General features: G+C 40.9%; 1 protein-coding gene across 3 annotated transcripts in view; it reads left to right on the plus strand.

Annotated features, from left to right (window-relative positions):
* Positions 1–20,164, plus strand: part of nfatc3a (nuclear factor of activated T cells 3a) — a 180,491-nt gene that overhangs the window by 30,392 nt on the left and 129,935 nt on the right. For all 3 annotated transcript variants that reach the window (XM_043707036.1, XM_043707037.1, XM_043707038.1), the window contains exon 3: positions 1,814–1,976. In XM_043707036.1, coding sequence (XP_043562971.1) covers positions 1,814–1,976 — 163 coding nt within the window. The remainder of the gene's footprint in view (positions 1–1,813; positions 1,977–20,164) is intronic.

Consider the following 20,164-nt stretch of genomic DNA (forward strand, 5'->3'; position numbering starts at 1 on the left):
TTGGTAGGTAGATCATTATTAAAGACTCAACCTGGAGATATGGCACCTGCTCCGTTTACAGGTTATTTGAGAAAACAGGTATTTCAAAGGAAAACTATTTATGTAGTACCTTTTTAATGACTACAGGATACCTCAAAACTGTTCCCCTCTAATTAAGTACTTTAAAATGTAGTCATTCTTTCATAATTTAGAAGAATGGCAGCCAATGTCTGCTTGTCATACTCCCACAAACTGTAATTGATAATAACCAGATAATCTGTTTTAGTTATGATGATCGAGAAGTTAACATCGGCCAGGACACTGTGTCGATAACAACCATGATCTGTTGTAAAATCGCACCACAGAATCTTTTATGTCCATCTGAGTGTGCAAATGGAGCCTTATTTTGATATGTCAACGAAAATAGTACCACTTCATTTACTACATTTGAGTGTTGATTTTTTTTTTTGCTCACATTCTGGAGTGGGATCTGAGTTGAGTGTATTCTTAGCAAAAGTATCCAGATTTAAACCTGCAGTGAAATGGATGACTGACTACTCCCAAAAACTGTTGGAGATATGGAGATTGTTGAGTGCATATTTTAGATATTTTCAGCCATAGAGTTGGCAGTTTATTAGCAGCATTTGTGTCAGTTGAAAATGTTAAGATATGATTTTGTTAATGCATATACTTGAGTTTGCATTGTCCTGCAATACCCTTGAATTTTATATACACCAAGATGCTGATTTTGCTGCTTTCATTTTATATTTATATGAACAGACAAATCTCACTTTAGTATTTTGCCCAAAGAAATATCCCATAATTGAAGCACTTCTTCAATACTGGATTGATATGAAGTTGGATTTACACCTGCATCCTGTGATTCAGAATTAAGACTGCTTCATTGAAACTCTGCATTGCTTCAAGAGTTAAAAATAATTGCCAGCTTCAAAAAGCAGCCTATACTGTGCAAACTCCCATCTCCACAATGGGAGAGATGTTTGAAATGGTGATGAAAGCTAGGTCAAAAAAATACCTTTTTAAGAAGTACTTTAAAGGAGACCAGATGAATTAAAATCGTGATTTAAGGTTGGAATTTCAGGTATTAGAAAGTTAAGTTGATTCAAGATTCTGCTACCAACATCAAGGTATGGAAAGTTATGCAGGTTTGATGGAGGTGCTCTTGACCTTTTACAAGCTAGTCTTAAAAATTGCAGTGGACAAGCCTATGAAGGTCTCCTTATCTCCTGCGTATCCTTGGAAAGGTTCAATTTTTCACTGACCCATCATGGACCTGGATGGAATCCGATCTCTGTAGAATGAGAATCAAAATTGAATCAGCACAACATTGCGCTAGTGTCTTGTATTTCTTGTTAAAAACACAACCACAAACACAATTAAAATTGCCTTTTTTAAAAACTGTCTACCAGTAGCTTGTATGAAAATTTTCTATTTGCCTTTAGTCATTTTCTTTAAACTAGCAAGATGATAAGTGTAAAATTAAAACTTTGTTAGTCTCATTTAATAAAACCTTCTTGATTCAGCAGTGTCGCTTGAGACAGGAATTAACTGATGTGACAAGTTGCACTCGAGTAATGCTTTCTGTTTTTGGCTAATCACAGTGGCATTGCTCAAGTACAGTATGAAAGGTGTTCTGCCTACAGAACTGGTACAGCCAAACATTGCTGCAAATGTTGACTGGAAGTGCATTGAAGGGAAACTTCTAATGCCCTATGCAAAGCATAATTTGAAATGTCTGTGATTTCTGATTTCAAATACGTGTACTAACTTTTCGCAGAGTCCACCTAAAGCATATGCTAATTTTGTCTTTTAGTACATCATCATTGCCTTCTTTAGACTGGCCTTTGCCAAGTCAGTATCTACAGTATGAATTGAAAATAGAAGTCCAGCCGAAAACCCATCACAGAGCTCACTATGAAACTGAGGGGAGCCGAGGAGCTGTGAAGGCATCTTCTGGAGGTCATCCAGTTGTTAAGGTAAGTACTTTGTTCAATTTCTGGCTACACTATTGATGTCCATGAGATTTGGTGAGAAGATCAGCATTTTTTGTACTTGAATGTTGGGATCAGCTGCCTCTTAACTACTACTCTCTGACTGGTACAGTGCACCCAGAATGCTGGTAGGTGGGAGAGTTGCAGAATTTTAACCCAGTGATGAGATTTATTATGTAAACCAATTTACCCTTACAAAAAGAAAGGTGAAATGCTTTCAACGCATGCCAGTTTTTAAAATAGAAATACTGTCATTATTGTGAAATTTGGTGTATAGCTGGAAACTCCTTCTGTTTCTCTTGTTTAATTTGTACAGTTTTGTAAATGTTTGTGCTGAATTTTATTTTAACAATGTTTTAAATCTCAATTAGGTCTGCAACTGGTTTCTCATGCCTTGTCAAACATTAACTAACACTCTCTTTTGATTAGGCTTATGGACAACAAGCAAGTTGACCTAAAATTTTCATTGTTTCCTGATTTAATTCTGTCTCATCTTAATTTTACAGCATCATTCTCATTATTGATGTTTGTGTTTGTGCTGCTTGGGTTCGGAAGTCTACTATCAGGAGACTTTGTGCTGAGCAGCCTCCTTGAACTGATGCAGTCCAACCAGGTTTAGGTATTATTAAAAATTGCTGTTGAGCAGGGTGTTCCAGAGTTCCATTTCATTGAAATGAAGGAACAGAGATGTAGATCCAAATCAGGAGAGTTTGTGTCTTGTAAGGGAACTTTGGGCTGTTCACATGCAGCCTGCTGCCCTTGTTCTTCTGACTTATTGAAGTGGCCTTTTTGGAAGCCTTGACATGTCATTGCAGTGCATCTTGTAAATAGCACATGTGCTATGTGCCAGTGATGGAGGGAGTGAATGTTGGTGATGGGTGGGGTGCCACTCAAGTAGGTTACTTTGTCTTGGCTGGTGGCCGTGTGTGTTATTCGGTAAATGGAGATGAATCCATTTGTGCCTTTTAAATATTGAACAAATTTGGAGTATCAAAAGATGTTTTGTTGCAATATTCTCAATTTTAGCCTCCTTTAACATAGCCATGTTACTAATGTGGCTGGTCAGGTAAGATTCTGGTCAATTATAAACCCTAAACATTGATGCTAGAAGATGTATAATAATGTTAAGTGTCAAGAGAATAATAACATCCCTTCAGTGTGGATGCAGGCCATTTGACCTATTGAGTCGAAATCAACCCTCCAAAGAGCATCCAGCTCAGACCTACACCATTGCCTTATCCCTGTTGTCTTGCTTTTCCCGTGGCTCATCCATTTAGGTTAAATATTCTTGACGCTATGGGCAATTTAGCATGGCCATTCCACCTAACTTGCACATCTTTGCACTATGGGAGGAAACTGGACCCCTCCTCCCCCTCCCCCAGAGGAAACCCACGCAGACACGGGAAGAATGTGCAAACTTCAGACAAATAGTCACCTGAGGGTAGAATTGAAGCTTGGTCCCTGGTGCAGAGAGGCACAGTGCTGCTCAGAAGCTGGGTAGAATATTTCTTGTTGGAGATGGTTATTTCCTGGGACCTGTGTGTTACAATTCTTAATTGCCATTAAGCAACCCACGTCCAAATATTGTCCAAACCTTGCTGTACGTGTGCATGATTTGAGTATTTCAGTATTTGAGGAGTAACAAATACTACTGAGTACTGTGCAGTCATCAATGACCATCCTGAAATCTGACCTTATTGAGGAGACATATTCAAAGAGCAGCTGAAGATGGTTGGATGAGGACACTACTACCCTGAGGAACTCCTGCAGGTTTTTATACTGTTGGATAGATGTCATTATGGTGTTAGCTTACATCACCCTGGATCCCAACTCGTTTGGTTATATTAATCTGCAATGCGCACAGGTCTCCACGATGAAGCATTCCCGATCGAAGTATTTCTATAACTGGTGTTAATTTTTGTATGAGAATTTATGATGGAATCCCATTATTTTAATTGGTTGTGCTTTAAATGCTAATTAGTTTTCTACTTGTAAAACGTTTGTTTTATATTTAATTTTGCCAAATTGTGTCAAGTGATGTTACAGAATCTCAATCACAAAAATCTGATTGAATTTTGGATGTCTAGCTTTTCAGTTTTAAGTGGGAGCAAAGTTGACATTTTCAGAATCAATATCTGTGTACAAAACAACCTCAGTTATCCAAACATCAGTTATTTCAATTTCAGATTATCTGAACAAAATTAGCGAGTTTTGAGAAGATTTGTAGCTCAGGTTGAGGTTTTGGATGTAGGTTTGCTCACTGAGCTGGGAGGTTCAATTCCAGACGTTTCATTACCCTACTAGGTAACATTTTCAGTCGGCCTCAGGTGAAGCAATGCTGAAAATTCCTGCTTTCTATTGATATGTTTGGATTGGTGATGTTATTTCCTGTGGTGAAGTAATTTCCCTGTTCCTTTTCTCAGGAGGTGGCAGATGGCGTCTAACTCGATGTGTTTGTTGATAGTTCCAGTTGGAATGCCATGCTTCTAGGAATTCTCATGCGTGTCTTTGTTTGGCTTGTCCTAGGATGGATGTATTGTCCCAGTCGAAGTGGTGTCCTTCCTCATCCGTATGTGAGGATACGAGTGAGAGAGGGTCTTTTTGTGGCTAGTTGGTGTTCATGTATCCTGGTGGCTAGTTTTCTGCCTGTATGGCCAATGTAATGTTTGTTACAGTCCTTGCACAGTATTTTGTAAATGACATTAGTTTTGCTCATTGTCTGTTTAGGTCTTTTGAGTTCATTAGCCGCTGTTTTAGTGTGTTGGTAGGTTTGTGGGCTACCATGATGCCAAGGGATCAGAGTAGTCTGGTAGTCATTTCTGAGATGTCTTTGATGTAGGGGAGAATGGCTAGGGTTTCTGGACGTGTTTTGTTTGCTTGTCAACAAACACGTTGAGTTAGACCCCCATCTACCACCCCCTGAGAAAAGGAACAGGAAGTGACTTCACCACAGGAAATAACATCACCAGCCCAAAGAAACCCAAACATACAAATAGAAAGCAGGAATTTTCAGCATTACTTCGCCTGAGGCCCACTGAAGATGTACCTAGTAGGGTAACGAACCTTCCAGCTCAGCGAGCAAACCAACATCCAAAATCTGAACAAAATCTCAAGGTCCCATAAATGCTTCCTTGGTTTACGTTCAGATCAGTTATCCGAACAAACAGTCATCCAAACAAAATACTCCCCACCTGTCTTGTTCGGATAATCGAGATTATTCTGTATAGCTTTTCTTAAAAAAAAAAAATCCTCTACAACAAAAGACCAAATCAAATAGTTAAACTGTCCTTCTCATTTAAAATGGACTGCTGGTTATACTTGTAATAAATCATTTATTTGGAATGTTAGAAGATATTTTTGCGCTCTTACCAGTAAAGATTTTAAATTTATTGTCCCATTCAAAAGTAGCATGAGAAAATGACCAACAACTTGAACTTTCTCTGTCAGAATTTGTGATCTTGTATCTTCTACTTTGTAGGCTTCTGTCAACGAAAGCCATCGGATTAAAAAAAAGTAGTTTTTATTTTAGTTATTGTAGTAAGTTTTGTAGTAGCACAATACTTCACTTTTTCTGTAAGGTAAATGTAAACTTGCCATAACCTTACGAGACCATAGAACTGCTGTCTGTCAAGAGAGACTGGTGGTGGTTTAACTCAAGGGTCAACATGTACCAGGCATGGGGAAAGGTTGAGAAAGAGTCCTTCATGGTAACCTCAGCCAGTGGGCAAATTGAACCCATGCTGTTGGCAACACTTTTGTTAACCACCCATTTAGTCAACTGTGCTAACTGACTCACCTTTTCTGTATGGTACAGTGCCTAATATTGAATATCAGTGTGGGCTTTCACCTGCTTCAGAAATCATGTAAATGTAGAAATTGTTATTTCTAAAATGTATACCTGTAATGCAACATAAAAAGCAGTTTAACACTGAAAATGTCTTGTATGGTGATGCAACTGGGGAATATAACAGCACCTCTCATATTATTGAAATTATGTTGTGGGGAAAATCACCAGTCTGGGAGTCAGAATTGGGATTCAACGACAGAGTTTATTGTATAAAGGAACGGGAGCTTCAGGGAAAGAGATGCCGGCAGCACAATTGTCAGCTGCGAACTTTCTCTCACCCTGTGAGCACATGCCATGATATTTTATACATTTCATGGTATAATAGTCCAGATATTGAGTGGTTGTGCAGCATGGTTTGTTTACTGAAAATAGTACAGAGTCATTGTCAGTTTCAGAGGAATGTTACAGAGTCATTGTCTGTTTCAGCAGCTACGCAGAAGTCCGTTGCTGCAGTAATTGATCATGATCGTTCTTCCTGAGAAGGAAGATCATTTTCCATTACTGCAAATCTAAGGTATTAACACTTGTATACAAGCAGTCTCAGGTAGTTAACATTTCTATTGAAGGTGGTGGCTGGACTCAGACACTTAGGGCAGTAGACCTTACTGATGAGTATTCTCTCCCCCACCCGCCTTAAACTAATTATCTATGTTCTGTGTCTGTAGTGCTGGTATCCTGTTGGCCTCAGGCAGTATCTGCGTATGCTTTGCTGTACTTTTCCATGTAATGGCTCAGCGGCCATCTTGTGTGCTAAGTGACCAACTTATGGCTCAGCACCCATCTTGTGTCTGTGTGCCCTGTGTCAGCATGCCCTGTGTCAATTTCCACTTCACTTGAATCTCATTGGGAGGAGTTTTAATGCAAAGGATGAGCAAGAATGACATGGGGGGTTTTGTGGAATATTTGAATTCTTGAGGGTGACTTCACTCCCATCTGTTTCAAACTTCTGGTTTGACTGGTGTTCACATGAACAATCTGCTCTCAAAAGGCAGATCATAAATTAAAATATTTGAATAAGTCTGCATGCTTAAGATATTAAGAGCCAGGTGGATTTAATAGTTGAAAGCCTGATTTCCCAGTGCTTGGAAATCTGACCAGCTGAAAGGCAATAAAAAGTGCAGCAGTTGGGTATATTTTTGGTGCTGCTGGTTTATCAGGAGTAACTGTAATGTTGATGTCTCAAAGCTTACCTGCCAAGGTCTATCTTCCTTCCAGCAATTGAAGTACCTGGGATCCAAGAACTTCCCAACATACTAGAGTAAAGTGTTTATTGACAACTGAGACAGACTGGCAAATTGTAGATCAACTTTGTCAATAACTATAGTATCTAGCACAAAAATGATTTGTTTGCCTCTCATCTCGGTGTTTCTTAAAATTTGTCAACATTCGATTCTTTAAAACCCTAAAATATTCTTTTTAAAATCTATATTGTGAATCCCAGCCATGACATCAGCAAACAGAACTCTGGTATCAACCCTGCAAAGGAACTGAAGCAGGTTGTTCAATTTGTCAGCCTCTTCTGCCATTTGGTTACATCATGGTTGATCTGAGATCTAACTGCACACAGTTCAAATCTTTTATAAATTTTAATTGATAGAAATCTTACTAATCTCAGATTTATTCTGAACAATTAGAGTTATAGAGTTGTACAGCATGGAACCAGATCCTTCGGTCCAACTTGTCCATGCCGACCAGATATCCCAACCCAATCTAGTCCTACCTGCCAGCACCCGGTTCATATCCCTCCAAACCTTTCCTATTCATATACCCATCCAGATGCCTTTTAAATGTTGCAGTTGTACCAGCCTCCACCACTTCCTCTGGCAGCACATTCCATACACACATACCCTCTGCAACATCCTTGTAAAACTTTTCTGAACCCTTTTATGTTTCACAGCGTCCTTCCAATAGGAAGGAGACCAGAATTGCATGCAATATTCCAAAAGTGGCCTAACCAATGTCCTGTACCGCTTCAACATGACATACAACTCCTGTACTCAATACTCTGACCAATAAAGGAAAGCATATTAAACGTCGCCTTCACTGTCCCATATATCTAAGACTCTACTTTCAAGGAGCTATGAACTTGCACTCCAAGGTCTCTTTGTTCAGCAACACTCCCTATAGCACCTTACCATTAAGTGTATAAGTCCTGCTAAGATTTGCTTTCCCAAAATGCAGCAACTCTCATTTATCTAAATTAAACTTCATCGGCCACTTCTCAGCCCATTGGCCCATCTGATCGAGATCTCATTGTAATCTGAGATAACCTTCTTCGCTGTCCGCTGCACCTCCAATTTTGGTGTCATCTGGAAACTTACTAACTATACCTCTTATGCTCACATCCAAATCATTTATATGAATGATGAAAAGTAGTAGACCCAGTACTGATCCTTGTGGCACACTACTGGTCAAAGGCCTCCAGTCTGAAAAACAACCCTCCACCACTAACCTCTGTCTTCTACCTTTGAGCCAGTTCTGTATCCAAATGGCGAGTTCTCCCTGTATTCCATGAGATCTAACCTTGCTAATCAGTGTCCCATGGGGAAACTTGTCAAATGCCTTACTGAAGTCTATATAGATCACATCTTCCACTCTGCCCTCATTAATCCTCTGTTACTTCAAAAAACGGAATCAAGTGTGAGAGATATGATTTTCCTCGCACAAAGCCGTGTTGACTATCCTTAATCAGTCCTTGTCTTTCCAAATACATGTACATCCTGTCCCTCAGGATTCCCTCCAACGACATGCCCATTACCGACGTCAGGCTCACTGGTCTGTAGTTCCCTGGCTTGTCCTTACTACCTTTCTTAAACAGTGGCACCACGTTAGCCAACCTCCAGTCTTCGGCACCTCATCTGTGACTATCGATGATACAAATATCCCAGCAAGAGGCCCAGCAATCACTTGCCTCGCTTCCCACAGAATCTTAGGGTACACCTGGTCAGGTCCTGGGGATTTATCCACTTCTATGCATTTCAAGACATCCAGCACTTCCTTCTCTGTAATATGGACATTTTTCAAGATGTCACCGTCTATTTGCCTACATTCTATATCTTCCATGTCCTTTTCCATAGTAAACACTGATACAAAATACTCATTTAGTATCTCCTCCATCGCCTGCGGTTCCACACAAAGGCTGCCTTACTGACCTCCCCCCTCCTCTCGCGCCTCCCCTTCTATCCTTCTTATAGCATTTGTATCCTGGAACATTAAGCTGCCAGTCCTGTGCATACCTGAGCTATATTTCTGTAATTGCTGTGATATTTCCAGTCCCATGTTCCTAACCATGCCCTGAGTTCATCTGCCTTCCCTCTTAGACTTCTTGCATTGAAATAAATGCAATTTAATTTATCAGTCCTACCTTGTTCTCTGCTTTGTCCCTGACTGCTTGACTCTCCTTTGTTCTCAACTGTACCAGTCTCGGGTTGATCTCTTTCCTCACTATCTCCCTGGGTCCCACCCCCCACCTTAATAGTTTAAATCCTCCCGAGCAGCACTAGCAAATTTCCCTGCCAGTATATTAGTCCCCTTCCAATTTAGATGCAATCCGTCCTCCTTGTATAGGTCACTTCTACCCCAAAAGAGCTTCCAATAATCCAAAATGTTAATCCTTCTCCCATACACCAGCTCCTCAGCCATGCATTCATCTGTTCTATTCTCCTATTCCTGCCCTCATTACTCGTAGCACCGGGAGTAATCCAGATATTACCACTCTCGAGGACCTCCGTTTTAACTTCCTACCTAACTCTCTGTAATCTCCCTTCAGAATCCCAACCTTTTTTGGTTCCAATGTGCACAATGACTACCTATTGGCCCCTGTCCCCCTTGAGAACATTTTGCATCCTCTCTGATGCATCCTTGATCCTGGCACCAGGGAAGCAACACACCATTCTGACTTTTTGCTGCTGACCTCAGAAACATCTGTCTGTACCTCGGACTAGAGGGTCCCCTACACAATCGATCTCTTGGAACCCGGCGTATCCTTTGTTGCATTAGAGCCAGTCTCGATACCAGAAACGTGGCTGTCCATGCTATGTTCCCCTGAGAATCCATCACCACCTACGTTTTCCAAAACAGCATACTTGTTTGAAATGGGAATAGCCATAGACGATTCCTGCGTGAACTGCCTACCTCTCTTACCTTTCTTGGAGTTAAGCCATCTATGTGACTGTATCTGCGGTTTCTCCCCCTTCCTATAACTGCCGTCCATCACATCCCCTTCCTCTTGTCAATTCCTCATTGCCTCAAACTGTCTCTCCAACTGATCCATTTGATCTGATTGGATTCGCAATCAGCGGCATTTATTACAGATATAATCCTCAATAACCCGTAAACTCTCCCGAACCTCCCAAATTCGACATGAAGAGCATATCACTCTACTTAAGGCCATTTTTGCATCTTTCAATCTACAGACCCAGAAAATAGCACTGTCTTATTCCTCTACAAAACACTGCTCCAGGTTAAATGAATACTTGCGGAGCGTTTCAGGGAACACCTCTGGGACACCCGGACCAACCAACCCAACCACCCTGTAGCTCAACATTTCAATTCCCCCTCCCACTCCACCAAGGATATGCAGGTCTTTGGACTCCTCCATCGTCAGACCACAGCGAAACGACGGTTGGAGGAAGAACGCCTCATCTTCCGGCTAGGAACCCTCCAACCACAAGGGATGAACTCGGATTTCACCAGTTTCCTCATTTCCCCTCCCCCCAGCCTGTCTCAGTCAAATCCATCAAATTCAGCACCGCCTTCCTAACCTGCAATCTTCTTCCCGACCTCTCCGCCCCCACCCCAGTCTGACCTATCACCCTCACCTTGACCTCTTTCCACCTATCACATTTCCGACGCCCCTCCCCCAAGTCCCTCCTCCCTATCTTTTATCTTAGCCTGCTGGACCAACTTTCCTCATTCCTGAAGAAGGGCTAATGCCCGAAACGTCGATTCTCCTGTTCCCTAGATGCTGCCTGACCTGCTGCGCTTTTCCAGCAACACATTTCCATCTCTGATCTCCAGCATCTGCAGACCTCACTTTCTCCTAAATGAATACTTAAGGCTTGTATTTTAAGTTTAATCAAGAGACATATCTTAATAAAACATATAATCAAGAAAGAACCCAGTCTACTCACTACTGCAGACTTACTGTAAGGCCATGCTTAAAATATCCACTTATCTCTTTCTGTGCTGGTTTTCCCTACCAGGTTCCTCCAAGATCAGTTGTGAATTTCACTGTTTGTTAATTTTCCCAGAAGCACTCCAATGTCCAGCGATACATGAATTCAAACAGCAAAGGCAGTAACTGTGCAGATTCACTGCTGTGTCAGTTAGTAATGTGGGGTTTTTTTCTTTCTCTCTCGCTCGCACTGGCCTCACCATGTGCTTCCTTTGTCTGTTCCTCTCCCTTTTAAAAAAAAGTGCTGTTGTTTTGCTTTTTTTTCCCCGACTTCTTGTGTTCTCCAAAACTCCAAAACAATGCAACAGCATATAAAATAATAATTGCTGCTCCTGCAATTTGAGGAAATCCCCTCCAACACCTAAAATACCTCAAAAAAGGAGCAGCTGTCACAGCCAGAATTTTTTCCCATCCTCCATCTTGGATTACCCAGAATCCTCCCATCACCAGTTGCTGTCTGTAGAGGAGTGTTTCAGATTTCTGCCACTCTTTGTGTGAGAAAGTGTTTCCTGCCTTCACTTGGAAAGGTGTTATCTAATTTTGCAGTCTAATCTCAAACTCCCCATCAGTTGGGAGTAGTTTCTGTCTTTAATTTCTCTGTTTATTCTTCATAACTTGAAAAGATTGATCAAACTCCTTTAAGTTCTATATTCCAGTAAATACATTTCTAGTCAATATAATCTCTCTTGGCAATTTAACCTTTGGAGTCCATATTTTATTATAGTAAATTTACACTAAATTCCCTCCCAGAGGAATATCCTTCAGATGTAGTGCCTAGAACTGTAATAGTAATCAAGTTATCATGTAACCTGGTCTTTGTATAAATGAAGCATGACTCCTAACACCTTGTATTCTAACCCTCTAGATAGAAAGGCCAGCATTCTACCAGGCTTTGGATTTTTTTTTTTTGGACCCTGATTATATTTTAGACTTCCATTGCTTTTGGCATTTCACCATTTGGAAACTAATCAAATATAACCATTTTAGGCAAAAAACCCTTGCATTTATTGAAATCCATTTTGCCATTGCTTTGCCCATTCATTTAGTTGTTAATTCTACCATAATTATTTGCTTCCAGTGCTGCCTATTTTTGTGATTTTGGCACTTTACCCTCATCTTAAGTAGTTAATAAATAGTGTGAACATTTGAGGATGCAGCCAATGTTTGCTAAGCTGTCCGATGGAGTAGTAACGTGAAAGTTTCAATTCCAGTCCATTTAGATTACCACCAGTTTGGCCCCTTTAGATTACCACCCAAGCATGGTCATACCAAACATGTAAAGTGTGTCTCCAGGAAAAAAAGCAAAATTTGAGCCTACTTTAGCCCTGACACAGATTCCTGTAGGATGTCACTTGTTACGTTATGCCAACTGCACTACTCGGCAATTATCCCTTCTCTGTCTTCAGTTACAGAGCAATCTCTTAACCAGGTGAATAACTTGCCTCCAAATCTGCGTATCTGTTTATTGGCGTAAACCTCAGTTGTTCAGCTACATTAGTACATCTGCAGTAATATTTTCAGAAATGACCATACTTAATAGTAAAAAACAAAAAAATGACAGCTTGATTATTTGAAAGTAGTTGCCCACCACAATTAATTAAATTAAGCTTTGTGTGGAACTTTAATGTAACATTGAGGTATATCTTTTTTGGAAATCTTAGAAGAAAGCTATCTTCAGATGCTGAATTTCACTGGGCAGTTGGTTAGCGGTGTGCAACATCACGGAATCAAAGGTATGTGAAACTGCCAGTAACCTTCAACGTCACATTTACAGAGCTGTTCGACAGCTACATCCTGGACCCCATGACATCTGATATCCTGGTGCTGATGATCAAACCAAATTCTTTAAAATGATTTAAATATTCTGTCCATTGGTGCTGACGGTGTTCCTTGGTATGAAATGGTAGTGCAGCATCATTGGCATAGAGCAACTCCCTGGGCACTTGGTTTGCCTTTTAACTTGAAGCTCAGGTTAGCAGGCTGAACAGTTTTCCCTCTGTTTTGAAAAGTAAGTTGGCATCCTCTGGATGACTTGAAGGCAGTTTTCAGTAGCAAAGAGAATTTGCTAACAAGAAATAAAAATAAAAATTGACGGAGAAGCTCAGCGCATCTGGCAGTATCTGTGGAGAGAAATCGAAGTTAACATTTCGGGTCGAGTGACCCTTCCTCAGAGCTGATGGTCGTGAGGAAAATTTTCTTTTAGGCAGAAGGTAGGGTGGAGGTAAGTCATAAGGAGTAAACAATCGGTGGGGATTGAGCCCAAAGAAATAGAAGAACCGTCAGACAGACAAAGGAGTGGATAACTATCTGACTGGGAGGGTGAATGTTTGTTAATGGACATTGTTATTGGGTGTCCATGGGTGGTGTGTAACGTGGGCTATGTGATTACAAGGACTGGTTGTGGGGGTTGGAGTAAGGACATGGGAGAGCACAAGTCCTAACATTATTGAACTCAACATTGAGTCCGGAAGGCTGCAGGGTCCCCTGGCGGAAAATGAGGTGCTGTTCTTCCAGCTTGTGCTTTGTTTTTGCTGGAGCACTGCAACAAATTTGAGATAGATGTTGGCCAGGGAACAGGATGGTGTGTTGGAAGTGGCAGGCAACAGGAAGTTCAGGGTCTTTTTTGTAAACAGAATGCAAGTGTTCTGTGACTGTCACTCAGTTTATGCTTCGTTTCCCCAATGTAGAGGAGACCACATTGTGAGCAGTGAATGCAGTAGACTAGATTGTGTGAAGTGCAGGTAAAGTGCTGCTTCACTTGGAATGTGTGTTTAGGTCCTTGTATTTTGAGGAGGAAGGAAGTAAATGGAAATGCATCTTCTGCAGGCCAGGGGGTGGTGGGAGTGAAAGAGTGAACTAGGTTGTCCCAGAGAGAATGGTTTCTGTAGAAGGCTGATAAGGGAGGGGATGGGAATATATGTCTGGTGGTGGCATCTCGATGGAGGTGGCAAAATGGCGGCCTATGATCCTCTGGATATAGTGAAATAGTAGGTAAGGACAAAGGGAACCCTATGGCTGTTGTGGGAGGGAAAAGATGGCGTGAGGGCTGAAGTGTGAGAGATGGGTCAGATCTGGCTGAGGAAGAAGGTGGATGTATTGTAGGCTCCCTTGTTGAAGTTGGCATCATTGGAACAAATGCTACAAAGATGGAGGAACTGGGAAAACAGAATAGAGTCGTTGCAGGAGGCAGGGTGCGAGGATGTGCAGGACAGATAACTGTGGGAGATGGTGGGTTTGTCCCATCATAACTGATCTTACTAATCAAGTTGTAGTGGAAGGAGGAGATCATATTGAGCAGATTGTCCAGAACCTTAACAAAACTACCTCTGCTCAATTAAATGCCTCGACGAGATCCTATAACAAAGCCTGCTTACAGGTTTTCCCTGAAGATTTCCCTTCAGGATGTTATTCATTGGCCACTTTCTTGTGTTATCTACTTCCAGTGAATGTTGTGTCTCATGGGGAAGTTATTGTCAATGTTCAGTGTATTAAGTTCTCTGCTCATCAGAATTGTCTTGGCCGTGTAGTCATTTGAAGTCATTAGTTCTGTCCACAAAGTCCTGGTGTTCATATTGACATCTTCCTTTTGTTTGTCTCATTGTGGACACTTCGGGGCTTGATAAACATTGCAATGCGAAGGAACCTGTTAGAAAACCAATGCAGAATCACATTGCTATGGCACAGAAGGAGGCCACTCATCCCATGATGCTCACACACACAAGTTCTGTTGCTTAGTGCCAATCTTTTGCCCCCCCCCAATCTGTGCACACCATTTGTAACCAAATAACCATCAATGACCTCTTGAATGACTTCATTGAATTTGCCTTCATCGCATTTCAAGTAGTGCATTCCAAACCCCATCTAATTGCTGTGTTTAAAAAAAAGCTTTTACTTACATCATTCTGGCTTTGTTTGCACATTAAGCCTATGCCATCTCATTCTTTTTTTGTTTTATGAATGGGAACAGCTTCTCCCTATCTATTGTCTGCTCATGACTTTGAAAACCTCTATTAAATTCTGTCAACCTTCTCTCCAAGGAGAACAGTCCCAACTTCAAGCTATCCTCATAACTGAAGTTTCTCATTCCTGGAACCATTCTTGTAAATTGCCTCTGCATTCTCTCTAATGCATTCACACCTTTCCTATAATGTGGTGACACAGCTGTGCACAATACACCAGCTAAGGTCTAACAAATATATTGTACAAGTTCAGCATCACCTCCTTGAATTATGGTTGTGCCCTGCTAGATGGACCATCTTTTCTGAGTCCTTGATTACCATTTGGTATCTGCCACCTGTTTGAATACAGGATCTCTTTCAGACTTGCTGGAATCGATTCTTGGGTACTAACCTCATTATTAACCAATTTCTGCTATCCATTTAAACACAGTGCTCTTCCTGGGGTTCCCCTACTTATCTTTGTACATTGGAATGCTATCCTATAGCAAAGGATGACAATGCAGCAATAGGAAAAGCAGAGTACGAAGTGGAAAGAGAGCAGTGGAAAATTCCACCATTGAGTTTATCCACCATTCTGAAACACAAGCCAGACATCTCTGAACAGTTTGGCAAACAGGCATTTTCTCCAGCACATAATGAGTATGTCACCTGATAGTCATACAGCATGGAAACAGACCCTTTGATCCAACCAGACATCCCAATCTGATCTAGTCCCATTTAGCAGCATATTTTCCTAAGCCTTGCCTATTCATATACTCATCCAGATGCCATTTAAATGTCGGCATTGTACCTGCCTCCACTGCTTCCTCTGGTAACTCATTCCATATCTACACCACACTCTGCATGAAATAGTTATCCCAGGTCCTTTCTAAATCTTTCCCCTCATACCTTAAAGCTATGCTCTCTAGTTTTGGTGTAACAATGCACCTGCACCCTTGGGTTTCTTTGTTCAACAGTTCTCCCCAGGGCGCTATAATTTACTGTATAAGTTTAGCCTTGGCTTGCCTTACCAAAATGAAACACCTCACATTTATCTAAATAAACTCCATCATCCTCTCCTCTGCCCATCTGATCAAGGTCTCATTATACTCTGAAGTAATTTTCATTGTCCACTACACCACCTATTTTGGTGTCACCTGAAAAGTTATTAACTATGCCTCCTATATTCACATCCAAATCATTTATATAAATGATGAAAAGTAGTGGATCCAGCACCAGTCCTTGTGGCACACCACTGGTCACAGACCCTCCAGTCCCTCTTATCTCCTGCCTTCAAGCCAATTTTGTATCCAATTGGCGAGCTCCCCTAGGATCCAATGTGATCTAACTTTACTAACTGCTCTACTGTGAGGAACCTTGTCGAATGCTTTGCTGAAATCCATTTGGACACCATCTACCGCTCTGTCTTCATCGGTCTTCTTTGACACCTCTTCAAAACACTCACACAGCTTAATGAGACGCGATTTCCCACGCACAAAGCCGTGTTGATTATCCCTAATCTGTCCTTGCCTTTCCAAATGCGTATGAATCCTGTTGGTCAGAATCCCCCCCAACAAGTTATCCATCACTGCTGTCAGGCTCACTGGTCTATAGTTCCCTGACTTTTCCTTCCAGCATTTTTTAAATGATGGCACCACATTAGCCAACCTCCAGTCTTCAGGCACTTCACCTGTGGCTGTTGATGACACAAATATCTCAGCAAGGGACCCAGCAATCTCTTCCCTAGCTTCCCACAAAGTTCTGGGAAACACCTGATCAGGTTCTGGGGATTTATCTACCTTTTTGTGTTTTAAGATGTCCAGCACCACCTCTTATGTAATGCAGACTCTTTTCAAGACATCGGTATTTATTTCTCTCAGTTCCCTGGCTTCAATGTCCATCTGCACAGTAAATACTGATGTGATATATTTGTTCAGTATCTTACCCATCTCATGTTGTTCCATACACACAATCTTTAAGGGGCCCTACTCTCTCCTTAGTTACTCTTTTGTCCTTAACATACTTACAGAATTTATTTTGGATTCTTAATTCTATTTGTCAAAGCTATCTGATTTCCACTTTTTGCTTTCCTGATTTCGTCTTAATTATATTCCTACTACCCTTATACTCCTCTAGGGATTCCGTTGATCCCAGTAGTCTATACCTGATGTATGCTGCCTCCTTTTTCTTGATCAGAGTCCCAATTTCTCTAGTCATCCAACATTCCCTACATTTACCAGCCTTGCTCCTCAAGCTTACAGGAACATACTGTTCCTGAACTCTCATTTCATTTTTAAAAGACTCCCACTTCCCAACTGTCCCTTTAACCCCCACCCCCCCCATCAACCTTTGAAAGTTCCCATCTAATATGATCAAAACTGGCCTTAATCCAATTTAAAATTTCAACTTTTGGATAAGTTCTTTCCTTTTCCACAGCTATTTCAAAATTAATAGAATTATGATCACTTGCCCCAAAGTGCTGTCCCCTGACACCTGTCACTTGCTATGCCTTATTTCCCAATAGAAGATCAAGTATTACTCCTTCTCTAGTAGGTATATTCACAGACTGAATAAGAAATGTTGACGAAGCCCTGTTAATGTGATTGAAGGCAGGCTGGGCATCACGTTCACCTGCAGCAGTAGATGGCTAGACTGATTCAAGGCACATCATAGTATCTTCCATGTGGTTAGCATTGTGGTTAAGTCAGCAGTGATAGTTGATTGGCTCTAAAATGGCCTAGCTTATGCCTTGAACAAGTATGATGCGTAACATTTTAACAAGCATGAAATTGGGCTATCTTACTGTCTCTTGCCAGGCTGCTCTTTGATATGTAAAGACAAATGTATAATAATGAAAAGGTATACAAGGACATGTCTCTACTATGGCCAGTGCCATCCTACTGTTAGGGAAGTTCAGGAAGACACATTGCATAATGAGGCTAACAAGCCTACCTGAATGATCTCCAGCATTTTTGAAGTGTGGATCGGGGCCATAGACAAAATTTATCACTGAAAGAAAAGGAAGATTATCATCATCACAGTCAACTGTCCCACACATTCTGACATTGCTGTCCTTGAGCATCAAGCTGGTATTCTTGCACCCCAGCAAAATGCGAAGTTTCAGGTCAGTGAATCAGGGATAATTAGGAACCTGAAAGTTCATTATTGTCAATGGCTAAACCCGCAGGTTATAAGGGCCATTGATGAGCAGCAGGCGTATAACCCGACTGTTCTAGAGTCCACGTTCATGATGAAAAAAGTGCAGATGATGGAGAAGGCACAATTGAAACTGCATACACCTTGCTGGGTTAAACTTGTTGCAGCTGCATAGATGCAGAGAACAAGGAGGACAACAAAGTTGTGGCCAATTCATTCAATGAAAAGGCTCTTTTCAATCACCTTATCAGGTTGACATGACAATTCCATTAGTGAAAAAAGTGAAAACCTGCGCAGAGGTGGATAATGCTGTACACTGTGCAGTGAGAATAAGAGTTTATATAATTGTAGATCCAGTTTGCTTTTCAACAGAGGACCCCAGAAGGCTTCTGACATTGAGTACCTTGAATTAGCAAGTTTTGAGAAGATTTGAAGCTCTGGATGTAGGTTTGCTTGCTGAGCTGCAAGGTTCATTTCCAGACGTTTTGTCACCCTAATAGGTAACATCTTCAGTGGGCCTCTGGGCAAAGCATGCTGATGATTCCTGCTTTCTATTATATGTTTGGGTTTCTTTGGGTTGGTGATGTCATTTCCTGTTCTTTTTCTCAGGGGGTGGTCGTGGAGTCTAACTCTATGTTTTTGTTGATAGAGTTCCAGTTGGAATGCCATGTTTCTAGGAATTCTCATACATATCTCTCTTTGGCTTGTCCTAGGATGGATGTGTTGTCCCATTCGAAGTGGTGTCCTTCCTTATCTGTATGTAAGGATATGAGTGGGAGAGGATCATGTTGTTTTGTGGCTAGTTGATGTTCATGTATCCTGGTGGCTAGTTTTCTGCCTGTTTGTCCAGTGTAGTGTTTGTTTCAGTTCTTGCACGGTATTTTGTAAATGACAAATGGAAGGTTATTCATAGTTCCAAGTCAGGATATATGACTTTGTGTGTTCCTCTCTTCATCTGACCGTTTTCTCCTAGATGGTTGCGGTTTGGGTTTAGAAGGTGTTGGTGAGTTGCTGCTTTACATAGTGTCGGTAGTACACGCAGCGGCCATGGCATAATGAAGATGATGATAATAGGGTGCAAGCAAGTTGGGTTTCTTTGTCCTGAATGGAGCTGCACCCATTCAGGCAAGTGCAGAGTATTTCTTCACACCCTGACATATGCCTTGTAAATATGGTAGATGGGCAGTAAAGTGACAGAAAGTGAATTATTTACTATAGAATCCCTCCTCTGACCTGCTCTTGTAGTCACAATATTTATATGCTGTTTCAGCTCAGTTTCTTATCATTGATAACCTTTAGGATGTTGATCGTGATTCAGTGATGATGCAATTGAATATCAAGAAGAAATGGTTAGATTCTCTTGTTTGAGGTGGTCATGCCTGGCACTTGTAATGTGTGTTGGTTGGCTTAGCATTGACCAGGGAATTACCCGTTCTGTGTTGAAGCTCTACAATAGAAGACTATATAGGAACAATTTAGTTCAGGCAGGTACAGAATCAAATGTCAGCTTTATCTTGTACAATAGTGATCAGAATATTGGGAAATTGAGGCCTGTTCTACTGCTTGGTAATCACATTACTTTCACTTGAGTTTGCTTTCTTTTTACTTTTTACAGGATTTGTTTGTTTTCTACTTTGACCAGTGAACTTTAAGATTTAACACGTAAAAACATTTAAGTGAAAATATTATTGTATTTTTATATCTGCTTAACCGAATTGTGTTTCGTGAGTATGTTCCTTTGGAAACTGAATTCTTCTTGGAAGTTAGAAATCTTATTGTTTGTTTCATTTTGTAGTGGGATGTGCCACCTAAATAATTTATATGTTAAATTTGAGTAAATTTAAGAGAGGTGGGTGTCAAATGTCCTGTAATTTACAAAGATGCAATTTTAGGTAAAAATTGCAACCATGTTCCCACCTGCCTCCAGAAAGAATGGAATGTGCAATAAAATGGACTTGGTTAAAGGAAGGCTCTTCATACCCAATTTGAAATTTGCAATTTTGATTTTACCCCAGTGATCCACTAACATTTTAAAGGGAATGTCTATTCCTCTTGA

Source organism: Chiloscyllium plagiosum, chromosome 17 (assembly GCF_004010195.1).
Source record: "Chiloscyllium plagiosum isolate BGI_BamShark_2017 chromosome 17, ASM401019v2, whole genome shotgun sequence".
NCBI classification, from domain to species: Eukaryota; Metazoa; Chordata; class Chondrichthyes; order Orectolobiformes; family Hemiscylliidae; genus Chiloscyllium; species Chiloscyllium plagiosum.